Below are 15,263 nucleotides of genomic sequence, written 5' to 3'. Positions count from 1 at the left end.
AGTATTTTTTTTATTTTTTTTATTTTTTTAAAATTTTTTTTTTTTTTTTATTTTTTTTATTTCTTTTTATTTCTTTTCTTTTCAAGAGAGGAAAGTCATTGGGAAGGTTGGTTGCCACAATTGGCGATACGGCCCTCTGCTGACTTTTAGTGCAATGTGTTCTCCACCAGACAGAACTTGAAGTTGTGGGAATGCTATGGAATCATTCTCTAAGGTCTTTTTCAGCAAATCGTTGCCGGTAAGTTGGATGTGTACGTAAAAACAAAACTTTATTTTTGAAAAATAAATAAGAAAAAAACAGTGATTTTTAGGTGTGCAGGACTAGCAACGTCATGTCACCAAAACCTTGGGGGGGGGGGAGAGTTACCTGGCATGACCCCTAACATGACACTTAAGTAAAGAAGTGAATACATGATTCGCTTAACGAGGGCATATGTTATCTTAATCGAAGTCAATTTAACGCGTAACCGTTTAACTTGACTTTTGCCCGTTTTTTTACGTTTGTATACATATAAAAACTTGTTTATTATTGTCAGTTCAATTCTGAGCCTCCATACTTACTTGGTACCCATTGGAGATGTTAGAAACAATTCAACGTCACCCCTCCTTGTAGAGTTCAATGTAACGACAGCTTGGACGTGCTCTAAATAGTTCACTTCATTCTCGAATCCTTGACAAACACGTGTGTGTATTTTGAGAATAACAGACCCGGATTTTGGAATAGCCCTGCAAGGAAGATAAGGATTACGAAATAAGACACACGTCTATCCGTTGGAAGTGATCATTGTCAGGTCCTCAAAGAGAGGTCTGTGCATATGCATGGATCACGGAGAAAAAAACTTCGTGTGCGGGACCCGAATTTGAGGTCATATGGATCTCTGAAGTTTTCGGATCTCGCGTCCGAAAACTTGAGGTCCAGTTGCCGAAGTTCGGGTCAAACATCTGAAGTACTTTGTTATAGACCGAAGGGTTCGGGTCACACATTTGAAATGCGCCGGTACAATCCGAAGTACTTCAGACATTTGACACGAACTTCGGCTGCTGGGCCTCGAGTTTTCGGACGCGAGATCCGAAAACTTCAGAGATCCATATGACCTCAACTTCGGGTCCCATGCACGAAGTTTTTTTCTCCGTGTATATATTGAAATCATGTGGTGGAGGGTAGGTACGGGTTACATTCCGTCGGCCCAGTCACATAAGGGCGTATCTCAATTTCATGTGAGCTCTGTGCTCCGTATAATTCTATGCTTGCTGGGACTCATGTGAAAATATAGATACGCCCCTACGTCAGAGGAGCGACGATTTCTGGCATATTTTGTAAAGTGCCATTTTTTGTGGACTGAAACACTACTTTTCAACAGAGAAAATATTTTACGATGACTTCTAATCCTTGAGCATATGATATAATGATTGTTCGATCGTTGGAATTGAAAAAATGGTTTTAGTGGACGTTTGCCCGTACGGATGAGGCCAAAGGGCGCAAATAATGATGAACATTATAATGTGTTTACGGTTGGTAAAACAAAAGGCTACACATTTTTTTCGGCTGCCATTTCGAAGAAATTATTTATTTCGTCGGTGAGGACCATATTTACAGACATCCTCCTATCAATTCGTCATTCCTCCCACGAAAGAACGTAACTACATCTCAATGTTGCCAAATTTACTCTCGCAAATTCCACTTATACCAGGAGAATCTTGAACATTTGTACCTGAAAATTTCACTGATTTTTCCTCTAATCTCATGCAAGAATCAGAATAATTTTGGACAAAAACTGCACAGGTACATTCTTGTAAAAAATTAATTTTGTAAGTAATTTTGCAACCTTGGAATGAGTTAGGTTCCTTCGTTCAGGAAACGACGAACCATGCGGGAGAGAAACCGCTCCTGATCACCATATTGGAATACAATTCAATTTTTTTGGATTTTATAAGATTTGATATCCTTGTCAAATGACAAATTGAAAAAAAGAACATCGTTTTTCAAAAGAACTTACTGGAATTTTTTCATATAACCGGCCTCACAGTGATATCGCGCCGGAACCGTTTGCCATTGCTTGGCGAGGGCAACCATAGCACCAGCATCCAATACGCCGTATCCGAACAAGTGATTAAATTCTAAACCCACCCCGTTCATTGTCCAATGGAATCGACCTTTTGCATCAAATAATGAATTCCGTTTAGATGTCAAAACCGTTAGATGCTGAATATCTCTCCATGTTAAACTTGGACTGAAATCAAAAGAACACTAAATGACACAGGGCGAAAAATATTTTTCACATTTAAACAAAGAGATGGAGAAAAACGGGTATTTTTTGAACGGCCGACTAAGTATCATCAGATTTTAATTTGAGGAGAACTTAATATCCCCATTACCCTCTTCTTTAATCTTGATTGTTTATTCCGTGAATGAACTTCTTCCTCGCATACTCTTGGTAAGTTGAAATTTTGAATCTCTAGCAAACACGATCTTGTGTAATATGAATTGTTTCACATGAACGCCAAAGACTATATAAATAAGACTATATAAATGGATTAGATTAAATGCTATCAATAATTAGCGCAACGATGAACGGTATGGGACCTTAGCCAGAGGCGGATCCAGCAATTTGGCAACCCTGCATTGTCTCCATTTAAACCTATGCTAAATAATCGATTCTTTTTGGAGCACCAGCTCCTCCAAGAATCGATACATTTCCATAGGTTTAAATGGAGAAAAGACAATGTTGCCAATTTTCTGGATCCGCCAATGGACCTTACGGTCTTTGGTTTTTTTCTGGCAGCCACAAAAATGTTGCTCAGCATGTTTATGCACAGTAATCTTCATTTATAAATAGCTTATTACTTATTTTTACGAGCATTGTTTGTGTAGGTAACCTTGAGCATGTGACTTACTTTGCTTCTAGCGCTAAAGCAAATACTCCAGCAGCCTCCGGTGCAGCGGCTGATGTACCCGAGTGGGTGGTTGTACATTTACCGTATAAATCAGTTGTTGCCTGAAACATACATATCAATAAGTTTCTACGTTCACTATTTGTAGACATACTGACTTTGGATTTGAACCACACGACGCGACGCACTGAGAGAGATTGCGGATTTAGTGTAAGAGGGAACCAAGTGGCTCTCTGCTTCTCATTGCGCCGATGAAAATCTGATTGTTGCATCAAAGAAGCCACTTAACCTTAAATTTTAATCGTAACAACGAAATTTAAGGAATAGTTTTTTGGTTGTGATGGAATCATTTGATTCTATTGGACGTGTATTTTCTGCGACAAATCGACAGTGAAACTACCAGACCACGGATCGCGTTTGCGGTGTTCAAAAATCTCCGCTCACATTTTGTGTATTTAAAGGGGAACAAATCAATATCATTCTTTGAAATGTTTACAGAGTTTTCTTCGCACAGAGATGAAAAATCGCGGAAGTTTTCAAGGATTTAGTTTGAGTAGTTTTCTATTTAAAAAATAAAGAAGGACAGGAAGTCTGCGATGTCGCAAACCGAGATACGTGGTTTGATAGTTTCATCGTCGAAATACAATTTCCCCATCCGCAGTAGTGTATTTCTCTTAGTGTGGTTTCTTTTTCAGAAACCCGGTAATCGCGTAAACAACCCTCGATCAATAGCAGTGCGTATTTTCGAAGGAGAGATGAATGAAACTAACAGACAAAGGCAATCCTTGGCAAAAATATCCATCTTCAGAACTTGTTTAAAAGTCGGAAAATCCTCATCATGTTGAGGACTTCGTCGTAATCCTCATTGGTTACCTCGGTCCAAAACTGGGAGCGGATGGGCTACCATGGAAGCCTGAAACTCGTAGACCAATCAGAGAACCGGACTTTTTCAGTAGCGAAAGGATTGAGGTGGCATTCTCCTCATAGGCACTCTTTTAATCGGGTGCTACAACTGACAACTCTCGTGCATCTCTGAAGAGATGAAAAAAGCGGAAGTGCCTTCAATTTCTGAACACGCAACACGCACATCCGTGGAACACGAATAGTTGCATCAAGCGCCGCAACCAACTGAGTGTACCTGTGCCTAGTCTTTGTAGATTGAGATACCAACCGGACCATTGTCCTTAGGATATTCTTGGCCTAGTATGGTCTACCGAACAGTCTATAAAACTAATTTCTATACAATTGACCTAGTCAAAAAAAACGCACGAAGACGCATCTGGTTTGAACTGAGATAAGGAGGTTCGAATTTTTATTCCCCTATAAGACTGTTTGTTAAAGACACAATTTAACGACTAATTTTATTTTCGAAATATTTTTTCTCAACTGTAAAATGAAATAAACAACCATCATAAGTCAACTTTAAAAGTAACGTTTACTCTCAAAATCTGCCTTGATTGTTTCATTTTGATCGCATTTGGCAAAAAGAAACCAGCACGATTAAAGTGTTGTAAAAATGTTGCTTCTTGATGATTATATAAAAAGTCTTGCGGAATGGAAAATAGTTTGGGCTTTCCGCCAAAAATTATTGATTTTAAAGAAAAATAATCGTGTAATTTGTGTGTATTGTACATATATTGAGTATTTTTAAAAGAAAATGAGAAGTTGCACGATCTTGAAAACACTGTAATTGCGCTGATTCATTTTTGCTGAATGCGATCAATGAATGCGTAATTATCTATTAAAATAAGTTAGAAGGATCCAAGATGGGAACAGAGGAGCCTACAGGCCGCTCTTTCAAAGTAGAGACACTGAACCGGGTGGTTCTGGCAATTTACGTGGTAATGAAGGAAATACATTATTCTAGAAAAGGAGGGTTCTGCATGGGAGATGAAAAAAAAACGAGAATTCGAGAGCGACTGAGAAGTTTTTAAGTACGCACCACGCCTGTGTTTGGGTCCCTTGCACCGTTGCTGAAAGTTGAGGCGAGAGTGGAGGAGCAACTCTCGTCGTAATGGGCGTTTTGTCCATCGTTGATTGCACTGTTTATCGAAATTGTCCACATGCTCGCCGCATAGCCATCACAGTTACAGTCATCTTCCTCCCCACCATCCCCACTTGCCCAAACGTAAATATTACCCAGTCCATTTCGACCCTGCAAAAACCAGACAGACTTAAAAATCGTTTCAGCGTTGCAAGAACACAGTAATAAAAATAAATTTCGTGAAAAAATCCATGATCATTCAATTCATTGCTGAAATTTACAATGTTTCTTTCACTGAAAAAAAAAAAACTCCGACCGTGGAAGCCGCACTTACGAGCTATTTAGATGTACCGTACGCATTCCGGGTTCAGAGGCCGAAAGTTTCGGGTATAGCGCCCAAAGCAATCGGAGCTACGGCTCCAGCACTCAAAAGTTTCGGCCTCTGAGCCCAGAACGGACGGTATGTCTACATAGCCCGTAATTTTTTTTCAGTGTGGACAATATCGGATTTTAAAGTAATTTAAGTTTAAGTATAAAAATACTTTTTCATATTTGTATGCACGAACAGATTTGGGGGCAATGTTTATGACGAGGCATGGAAAAAAGGGACTAAGAGTGAAAAAAAAGAGAGAAAAAACAAATTTGAGATAGCACAAGTATAAGATCACTATTCAAAGGGGTTACTTTCCTTAATGAGTTTCAGATTTTGGAGTCGAAAAATCACGATATTGAGGAAAACGGGTCATCGCATTGTTGCTAGCTTCTGACCTTGTTCATTTCAAATGCTTATAACTTTGTTGACAATGAAAATTTTGGCCTTCAGTATTCTTAAGAGTATCAGACATTGATTATCATCAAAAACGAAAAATCAATACTCTCGACCTGAATCGATTTTTTTTTTCGCTTTCCAGGAGATCTGGCCTTTTCTTTTTAAATTCCCTTGCCCATGCCTGGCCACATTTCTTTTGGTCCATTCTTGGTTTTAAAATCGTGTTGATCATAATTTTCGCCTCTTCTCATAGTCGTGAAATCGCCCTTAAACTGAAAATTAGTCGTATTTGAGTGATTGTTAACAGTGTAGGTACCTACATTTTCAAGTATGACAACTAAAAAATCTAAGCGTTTTCATTCATTGATAGTTGCGGTGAAAGAGGGCATTTAAAACTCATCATATCTTACCTCATTAACGCCTTTTACTATTGCTCTCATCGTCGCATTACGAGGACCATCAACGGTTTTCCCGTCATCAGTGGGACCCCATGACGCGCTGTAAATATCGATTAGATTCAGTTCATGACCCATTGAGTTGGCTTCGATCAAATCCGTCATGTATGGTTGATCTAACATTCTAATTCCTGTAACAAGCGTAATGAGATTTCAGAATGCATGTAACAAAGGTCGATGTTGTTAAGTATGTTAAACTGAAAATTGAACGCAAACTGATATGACGTTGATGTAATCCCCTCCCGTTCGGTCCAAAAGGTCATAGTTGTGTGTATTCCGAGTGAGAGTGCCATTTCATATTGATACCACTATTCGACCATGCGGGAGCTCGTGTTGCCTACCCTGGAAATTGAGGGCAGGCTGAAATGACGTTGAAGTAGCCTCCTCTCATTTATTAGATTGATTAGATTAGATTTAATTTTCTGGGGGTCACAGTCCAATACACGACAACTATAAGAAGTTAATTTTGATGGGTTACATACTCGAATTACATCTGTAGAAAACGCTGTCCCCTTGAGGAGGTGCGACAGAGCTGTAGCCACGTTTGGTGGAAAGAAAAGAAAAAAAAGAAAAAAAACCTCTTATTTGTGCGTTGCCTGATTGTGGACGTGCCATTCATGATGACATCATCATTCTTTAATCACTCAAACTAGCGAAATTCCAATCTTGAAAGTATCTTCTTGTGTAAATTACAAATTTTTAAAGTTTGAGTCGGAATTTTTTACTACGAGATTTTTTTCTGTGTTGGGTTTGTTAAAAAATTGATCAAATGTAGTCATTAAAGTGTAAAAATGTAGAAAAAATTACTGCTAACCGAAGAGAACGAGAGGAGCTTGCGTTATATTTGCTTTGATTCTCCATTTTATCCTCAGTAATAAACAAAGGGTCTGAAAGTATCGAACATTACCTGAAAATGTCGCTTGTGAGACCCTAAAAATCTTAAAAGCTCCTCCACTGAATCCTTTTTGGCTGTAGAGTATCCTCTAAACCCCCTTCACTAGGTGCCTGAATGATCTCAAACCAGATAAAAAGATGCATAAATGATGATGATGCATAATGAACAGGGTGTCAGAAAATATTGTCTCCGTGCGTCTCCAGAGCACATTTTCCCGTTCAAAAGAGACACGAATTAATATTTACTTACTCAGTTAGGATTAGTAATACTTACGAAACTTCATCCCTTTACTCTTATTTAATGGGTAGAAAAGCTTGAATTTTGCTAAAACAGAAGTATAAAACTTAGAGAGAGAGATGATTTACCTGCTATTTTTGAATCGTAAGCCACTCCAACTCCACAAATCCCATTATCTCTGGCTGCTGCTACTTCTCCAGCACATCGAGTTCCATGACTATAAACAGAGAATATTTGTGTTGTTATGGTACTTTCATAGTCAGACAAAATTATAAATAAAGCTCAGCTCTTTGAAATCTTCGGTTCTGAAAATCGATAGAGTTCCACGATTTGACAAAATTTTGGAGGATGAAGTATAAAGTACTTCGCTAGAGCCCCGCTTTAAGAAAATGGACTTTTTATAGCCCTATTTTGATATAAAAAAAAAATTAAGCTTGTGGGCCTGTAGGATGCAAAATTATTTTTTAAAAATTCACAAACTTGACCGAAAATTAACTCTATTTAGTCGCAAATTACGAAGGTTGTCCAGGAATTGAAGTTTTCTTTTTCATGGTCGCTGTACTACAGATAAATAAAATTGATGAAAAAAGCACGGATTGGGTTTAATCCAGCTTTAAAATAAGTCCTAAATAGATTTATACACAGATTCAAAGGTTTGCGAGAAAACTCAATTTTATCAGCACCATCTACCCTCGTCGTATGTCTACCCTCCAGTCCTTCCACCACACCAACGGATCACACCGAGGCGAGGCTGAGGCTCCCCAATTTTTCCTCAGTTTTCCCAAGTGCAAAGAGGGTTGAAAGCAAGTGTTTTGATTTTCATATTTTCCAATTCGATTTGGTGCGTATTGGTTTGACATTTGCGATCAACGGGTCATCAAGAAAATTAGATTTTGTTGGAAAAAGGTAAGCCTTTAGGGCGCGTTCATCCTCGAACGCAATGTCAGACTGCATGAATATTAAAACTTTTCCTCTCTGCTACAATAGATATGCTTACAACTCTTCAATTTGATTTATAATTGATAAATTGATAATATGTTTCCAAAGAATTTGAACTGGTGGTAGATTTTTGTGATAGAACTCGGTTCAAGACGCGGTGAAAAGTGAAAACGTGCTCACGAATTTGGATTTTCCACGAAATCGGAATTTTATTTCGTATTTAAGGACAGCTAAATCAGCTCGAGCTAAACGAGCTTTAGAGAATTTAAGAGGGTATTTTACTTAAGTATGAAGTCAGATGTCTCCTGGACCTCCTTAAGCATCGAGTATAAAACGTGATTTTCATAATGTCGTGCGATCCAATGAAAAAAGGCATAATATTTGTTTTTCTTCCTTTTTCATAAAACCCTTAAGGCCCAAGTGCAATTTTTCTGAGAACTCCTAGAACATTATTTTAGGGATATGTGATCTTACTTTATGCATGACCATCGAAGTTCCAAACTCTTGCTTTACAAAACTCTACTTCAACTTATCTTACCTCATATTTTTTTTAATTGCACCTGATGATCTAATGACGCGTTAATTAAAAGATAAAAATGATATTATGGTATCAGAGTGCTTAAAAAGTCAATAATGTACAAACCTGTTGAACCAGTCATCTGTATACCTAGGATATGGATACGGGTCATTACTGCTAAAATCATAACTGGCTTTCGCATTCTAAAACAAATTGAAAAAATTAACATTGAAAATCAAATTTGTCTGGCTTAAACAGTTTCTGTGATTAATTAGAAATACACGCACACCAGACTTTGCATTAGTGGGCTATGTTTTAGTTGGAAAGACCAATGTAATAAATTTGTTCCCTAATATCACGCGAGGTTTCAAAAAGGTTTTGAATATGTGTCCCCGAAACATTACAAAATTGGCAACGTAAGACTTGAGTCCCGCGGTCAAAAAAATGTACGACTTGAGTCCCGGAGCCTATACTGCCAAATACGACTTGAGTCCCGCCGGTCTAAATAAATGGCAGATAAGATTAAGGTGGCAACGATGCACTTTGATCTGACAGTGAGGAAGGTAATTTTCTAAAACAATTTTTTGGACCCGCATTACTGCCATCTGATGAGGTTGGGGACTGCTTTGCTTTTGATTTTGTATCAGTTTGCCCCCCAGACGAGAAAATTAACAAATTTTGTAACTATATCCTTAAAAATTAAATTGCGGAAGATTCGTTATTTCCTCCTCATATATGGGCTAAATTTACCTCTGTAAGTTCTACGACTACGAATGCATGCGAAGCGTTTCACAAACATTTTAACGCTTTATTCTACGCTCTTCATCCTGATATAAATAAAGTTACTAAGGTTTTATCTCGTGATATTCAGTCAGAAACCTATATTGTATCTAAGCGATCTCGGACTAAAGGCATCCCATTACTGGCCACTAACTTCATTGGGGTATAATTTTAATAAAAAATCAGATCTTTTAGTCTGTGAAGTGTGTTTTTAATCAGAATAAAAAGCGTTGGTAAATCATCACTTACGTAATTGTTTTTCAAATCAGCATGCATATAATCGACCCCTGAAACACAGTTTGAAAACATTTTTTTAAATAAAAGTGTATGAAAGTGATGATCTGTTATACTCACACATGTAAATTCAGGGATAAGAAGGAAAAAACTTCAAGAAGAGGAAAAAAGGATAGATAGAATTCTACGTATTTCTGCTGTACGGAACTCTACAGACTAGAGGAAAAGATGGGGTGTGCTTGTTGAAACTGGATAAGCAACAATGTAAAAGTGGGCGTGATTCCTTTTGGGGAATTGGGAAAGCGGGAAAGCGGGATTATATATTCTGCTGAGCGAAAAAAAGCGCCAACTGTATACTAACTCATGAGCCGTGGGCATGTTACAAGAGCGTTGTGGACAGGGCTCATGCTTAAAGACTCGGTTCCTCGGATCCTCGGCTCGGTCGTCACCGCTGACGTCACTATGGCGCTTTACGATTCCCATTCATTCTTACGGCCCTTAACTAGCGCGAACACACCCCTTCTTTCCCGCCTGTCTCTGGTTCCGTCCAAGATCCATCCATATAGGTCAGTCATTCCCGAAACCCAAATGAGAATCTTCTGCGCATGACGTCAGCATTACTGCCGCGAAAACCAGAAATGTCGGAAACAATGCTTTTCTTATGGGAGAGAACAAATTTTTCTTAATGAATCATTTAAATTTCTTACTTTTAAATTCTTTGAAGCTTTCTGAGTGTCGAAAGGAACGTTTAGAAATTAGCGTCAAGGGTTTCAATTCAGCTGAATTTGCGTTTTTATATTTTTAAATGATTTTTGAAGTCAGCGATGTAACAAGCCATCTAGTGGTATAGATTCGCGTGTAAAAATGGCTGATGCAGAGTAAACTGTAAAAATGAAAGAACACAAATTCGGCAAAATCGAAACCCTGAATGCTAATGTCTAAACGTTCTTTTCGACACACAGAAAGTTTCAAAGGATTTAAAAGTAAGAAATTTAAATGATTCATTAAGAAAAATTTGCTCTCTCCCATAAGAAAAGCATTGTTTCCAACTTTTCTGGTTTTCGCGGCAGTAATGCTGACATCACGAGCCAATGGAAAGGGGCTTACCCCGAGCGGGGAAATCTGCGCACTGACTGACCTATATGGATGGATCTTGGTTCCGTCCAGCGGAAATACGTCCAATTCTTATGTGACCGTCCGTCGAAGAGGGAATACTAAACCTAAATTCACGCAAAACTCAAAATTGAGTCAATGGTGTTGCGTGTGCAGGGGCGAGAGACCTTACAAATTGAGCTGAGTCATTAGGAATATAACCTTTGAGCCAGCATTGATTTCCAACTAGTGACAGAGACCCGAATATACTGAGCGTAAAAAAAGAAGAAAAGAAGGAAAGAAAAACGAGCTGGCAGTACTCAAATCCTTTCTGGATTGCAATAGTTGTCAATAGCCAGAATGAAAAATTGTAATCAACCTTAAGGGTTAAATTTTATTCAATTCTAAAAACCACTCTTCTTAATACTAAACATTAATTAAACCGCAAAATTATATTTCAGTACCAATAGATCTGCCCGTTTTTTTTTTTTTTTTTTTTTCAAATTTTTTTGTTTGCAGCCAATTATGCTACTTGAAAAGGGCAAATTGAGGCATCCTAAGATGAATACTCATCTATATTCCATAGAAATATTCCAACAAAATATTCCCTGACACTATTGCTTCTCTTTCACAGGTAATATAGTCTCAACGTTTCTACTAAAGTCTCTTTCAATGTAAGCAAGGCTCCGGGGATATCAGGGCAATATTGCTCAGCAGGGTGGGTGAGAGCTTTTCTTGAACGCGAGTCTCTTGAAGGGGAACGTTAGTTAAGTTGCGGCTTGATTGCCACGCCACAACAACCCAGTGGTTTATCTCCCGAGATAGCTATTAGTTTCCTGTGACTAGGTAGCAGATGTTACGCTCTAAAATAGGTTACTCGGCATACAAGCTCAGATAAAATCGATTTACGAATTCATCGCGGAACGTGAAAGCTCCAGCCTTTACTTCATGCTGGTCTCTCAAGCTGAGCGGAACATGCAGCTGCTCCACAGTATAAAGGAATTATAAATGATTTTTTCCGGTAACTTGGCACCTTCATGTTCCTGCGGAACTCAGGAGAATGCAATTACGCAAACACAATTTAGCTCAACGTTTCTATGTGAGGGACTACCTCTGCAGATTATAGGTATCTGCAAGCAGGTCGAGACTATCCTTGAATGTTCCTCATATCTCTCCTGATCATGCTCCCTATCATGAACAGAGACACTTAGTGGTTGTAATTGCTGGCCTTCTGAGCAATAGAGTACTTTAAAGGGAGAGTATATCCGCTAGAGAGTCCACTTAGGATTAGTTTAGCCGTCTCAGGCTTCATGAAGCTCTGATGATAAAAAAAGGAATGGTGGACGTTGTATGTAGATGATTCAAAACTATACAAAGAGCGAGGTTTCATTTGCTTCTATACTGCAATATTTCTCACTCAAATAATACAGCCACGAAATATAGTAAATAAAAAAATGTAGAAATGTAGAATGATATAGCCACGAAATACGGTTTCAGGATTTTGTCAACGATTTTGTGTCCGCGCACCTTTTTTGTCCACTAGTTTACGCCCACACGTAAAATAAGCAACGGTAACTTGGTCCAAGCGTTATATTTTAGTCGGAACGTAAAATTATATTGACAATATGTAAATGAGAAATTGAGAGAGGAGGAGGTGTTGTTATGGTTGCTCATTTTCTAAATTAAATATTATTACTTTCTCCTTTTGAATAATCTTTTTAAATTGCCATTGGTGAATATTTGGTTTTATTTCTATCCTTAAAATATTCGATGTACAATATCCCTTATATATGTATAGGTACTTTTTTTTTAATTTTGTTAATTTTTTCTTTAAGAAATTATTACTTCATTTTGAAAACATTTATATTTTTAAAACGTGACAAATACTTGTAAAACCTTTTCCAAGCGACACTAATCTCAATAAGCCGCAGTTGTACCGACAGAAACTGCAAAAATGAATAAAAGAGGGGAAAAAACCAAGAAGCACGCAATCTTTAGTTTTAACTCATTTGTACATCGATCTTTCAGAGTCAAATACGTCACATTTTGAGCGTTTGGTTGCGCGTACACCTCGCTGCAGCACAAAAAAAGCACAAAATGTAAAATAAAAAATTAAAGTGCTTTGAAAATCATTAAATTTGACACGGAACCACCAATATTTAAAAAAAACACACATTATATTATTATTCTCCTTTGATAAATTGATACATATTTTTTCTCATCAATTTAAATGAGAATCATCAATGCAGAGTGTGCGAACATTTCAAAAGCATGAGTTAAAAAACGCTTACTATGCGGCGTGCTGCCAGCGCGAGAGCCTCACTGGCGCCTACAAACCTAAGTGGATACTTCACGCATTGCACAATGCCCTAAGTATCCACTTAGGTTTGAAGGCGTCAATGCGCATTGCGCGCTGGCCGCCTGCCCGCCGTGCGGCGGCGCCTGAAGCAACTATTTCACAACAGAGGTGTTGCAAAGTAATATACGAAATTGAACGTCTTAAGAATAACAGGCATCCTTTAAAAGTACAGATCTTTCCTTGCAAAATAAATCAAGATACTCATCGTACACAGGAAAAACCTAAGAGCCTTTAACTGAGGCAAATATAGAGGTTTATCCGGTTCAGGTATAACAAGGTGGGAATTTCTTGAAAGATAATTAAGTCCTGTTACACCAAAGAGGTGTAGAGAGTTTTAGTGAATTTTGTCTCATGGAATTGACGCTCCCCCATTTTTACCAAAGCTCTCAACTATATAATATTCTCCGTTGGACCAAACAGACAAAACAAAAAAACAAGCAAACCCTCATCCAAGACATTTTACATTTTCATCCAAAAACGTAGTGAGCAATTGTCGTTTGTATTTACATGTGGGCCATTAACCTTGAGTCTCAACTGGCACGTGGACCAAAACTCCCGTGCCGAAAAAACGCATGGACGTAAATTACTGGAAAAAAACAGGTGCGCGGACAAAAAATCGTCGACGAAATGTCCTATAACCCGAAATACCCTATTGAGTTTTCACCGCTATCGTGCCGTCGTCTTTGCTCAGTGGATTTGCCAGCCGATTCCGAGATGTTTTGGTCGGTTGAAGGTAAGAGGTGACCCTGGACTACATTTTACAATAGTATCACAAGCGCCATGCGATGTTTCAAAATTTCCGCCGCTATTTTATTTGTTTACGTACAAATTCTTTAACGAGGTTGTCAGGGAATTTTACTGAATCTTCTTTGTGTAGCCGGTAAAATTCATTGAAATGTTCAAACAGATTCAACCAACAATTTCTCTGTGAAAGAATAAAATGCCGGCGGAAATTTTGAAACGTCGCATGGCGCTTGTGATACTTTTGCCGGAGGGTGACGATTTATTATCACACTGACGCAACGGGGTAACCGCAAAAAATTACCCTATCAATTGGAAAAAAGTTGAGATTGCGCAGGAGATACCAGCCATCAAGTTCCCCTACGAACTGGAAAGACAAATATTGCTCAAGACGAAGAGACTTGATGAGTTGCACTTCAAGTTTCCTCGCTGGGAAACGCACGACACTGCACTTGCATTTGATGCTGACTTTGAGCGGATGGTACCCGAAAGCGCAAATCTCTAAAACGACGCACAGTGAAACGAGTCTTTGGAGAAAGTCGGACATGAAATTTTTGACAAAAATTGTAAAATTGTACGTTTATCTCGACACAAATTTAATTTTGAGGGATTCTTTTTGAGAGGAAAGTCTGCAACGTCGTAGACGGAAGTAAACAGTTTCGCATTTTGGCAATCAGTATACATGATATTTGTCAACTCCTCACTGAGGATTTTATGCGAGGATCTTTAGGCTAGCATCCTCTAACTGTGTACTTTGTACTTGATTCGTTTGTATTAAGCCCAGTCTACTGGTGCTTCGATCGAATGACTCTACAGCAATCTGTGGCGTAAAACATTTTTCTACGAACTTCGGGTCCTGCATGCGTCACTGGGTTCTGAACTAACTGTAGATTGATGTACATTTCTGATTGGAGTTATTTTAACTATTTTGCAAGACCTAGTATGTCGGGTTTCTCGCTCGAAAAGTTTTTCTGAAGTGTCCATGAAACGAGTCTAGCATATTCCTCGTTCTCGTGGAGAAAGTAGGAACTCCAGATCTTTCACCGGAGAAAGATCAGAACATTATAAAAAATTAAAAAAAAATATTTCAAAATTATTTAAAATTGCATTTAGAAATATTTATTAAAATTATCGTGTGACAGTTTTGCCACTGAAACTAGAAAATCAGATATCTATATTTCAACTTGTGATGTCACAGATTTTCTATAGCATGCCATTTTTCGAAAGAACAACGGTCTTCGTTTTTCATTAAAAGTTCGCGTCATTTATTAAAATTGTTCTTTGAAAATTTAGCACTTAAACATCAAATATATTTTTTTAAAAGAGAAATAATCCAAACAAAGAACGACTCATTAAAGCAGCTCTAAGA

General features: G+C 38.1%; 1 protein-coding gene across 1 annotated transcript in view; it reads right to left on the bottom strand.

Annotated features, from left to right (window-relative positions):
- Positions 1 to 15,263, bottom strand: part of amon (prohormone processing protease amontillado) — a 32,440-nt gene that overhangs the window by 5,393 nt on the left and 11,784 nt on the right. The window contains exons 4-11 of the mRNA XM_019060758.2: positions 9,718 to 9,755; positions 8,815 to 8,891; positions 7,361 to 7,449; positions 6,056 to 6,231; positions 4,835 to 5,047; positions 2,896 to 2,996; positions 1,998 to 2,231; positions 562 to 726 (exon numbers count right to left, since the gene is read on the bottom strand). Of these exons, the coding sequence (XP_018916303.2) occupies positions 562 to 726; positions 1,998 to 2,231; positions 2,896 to 2,996; positions 4,835 to 5,047; positions 6,056 to 6,231; positions 7,361 to 7,449; positions 8,815 to 8,891; positions 9,718 to 9,755 (1,093 nt within the window). The remainder of the gene's footprint in view (positions 1 to 561; positions 727 to 1,997; positions 2,232 to 2,895; positions 2,997 to 4,834; positions 5,048 to 6,055; positions 6,232 to 7,360; positions 7,450 to 8,814; positions 8,892 to 9,717; positions 9,756 to 15,263) is intronic.

This window comes from Bemisia tabaci, chromosome 2 (assembly GCF_918797505.1).
Source record: "Bemisia tabaci chromosome 2, PGI_BMITA_v3".
NCBI lineage: Eukaryota > Metazoa > Arthropoda > Insecta > Hemiptera > Aleyrodidae > Bemisia > Bemisia tabaci.
The sequence above is the reverse complement of the archived record's forward strand: the minus strand, read 5'-3'. Positions and strand labels throughout refer to the sequence as shown.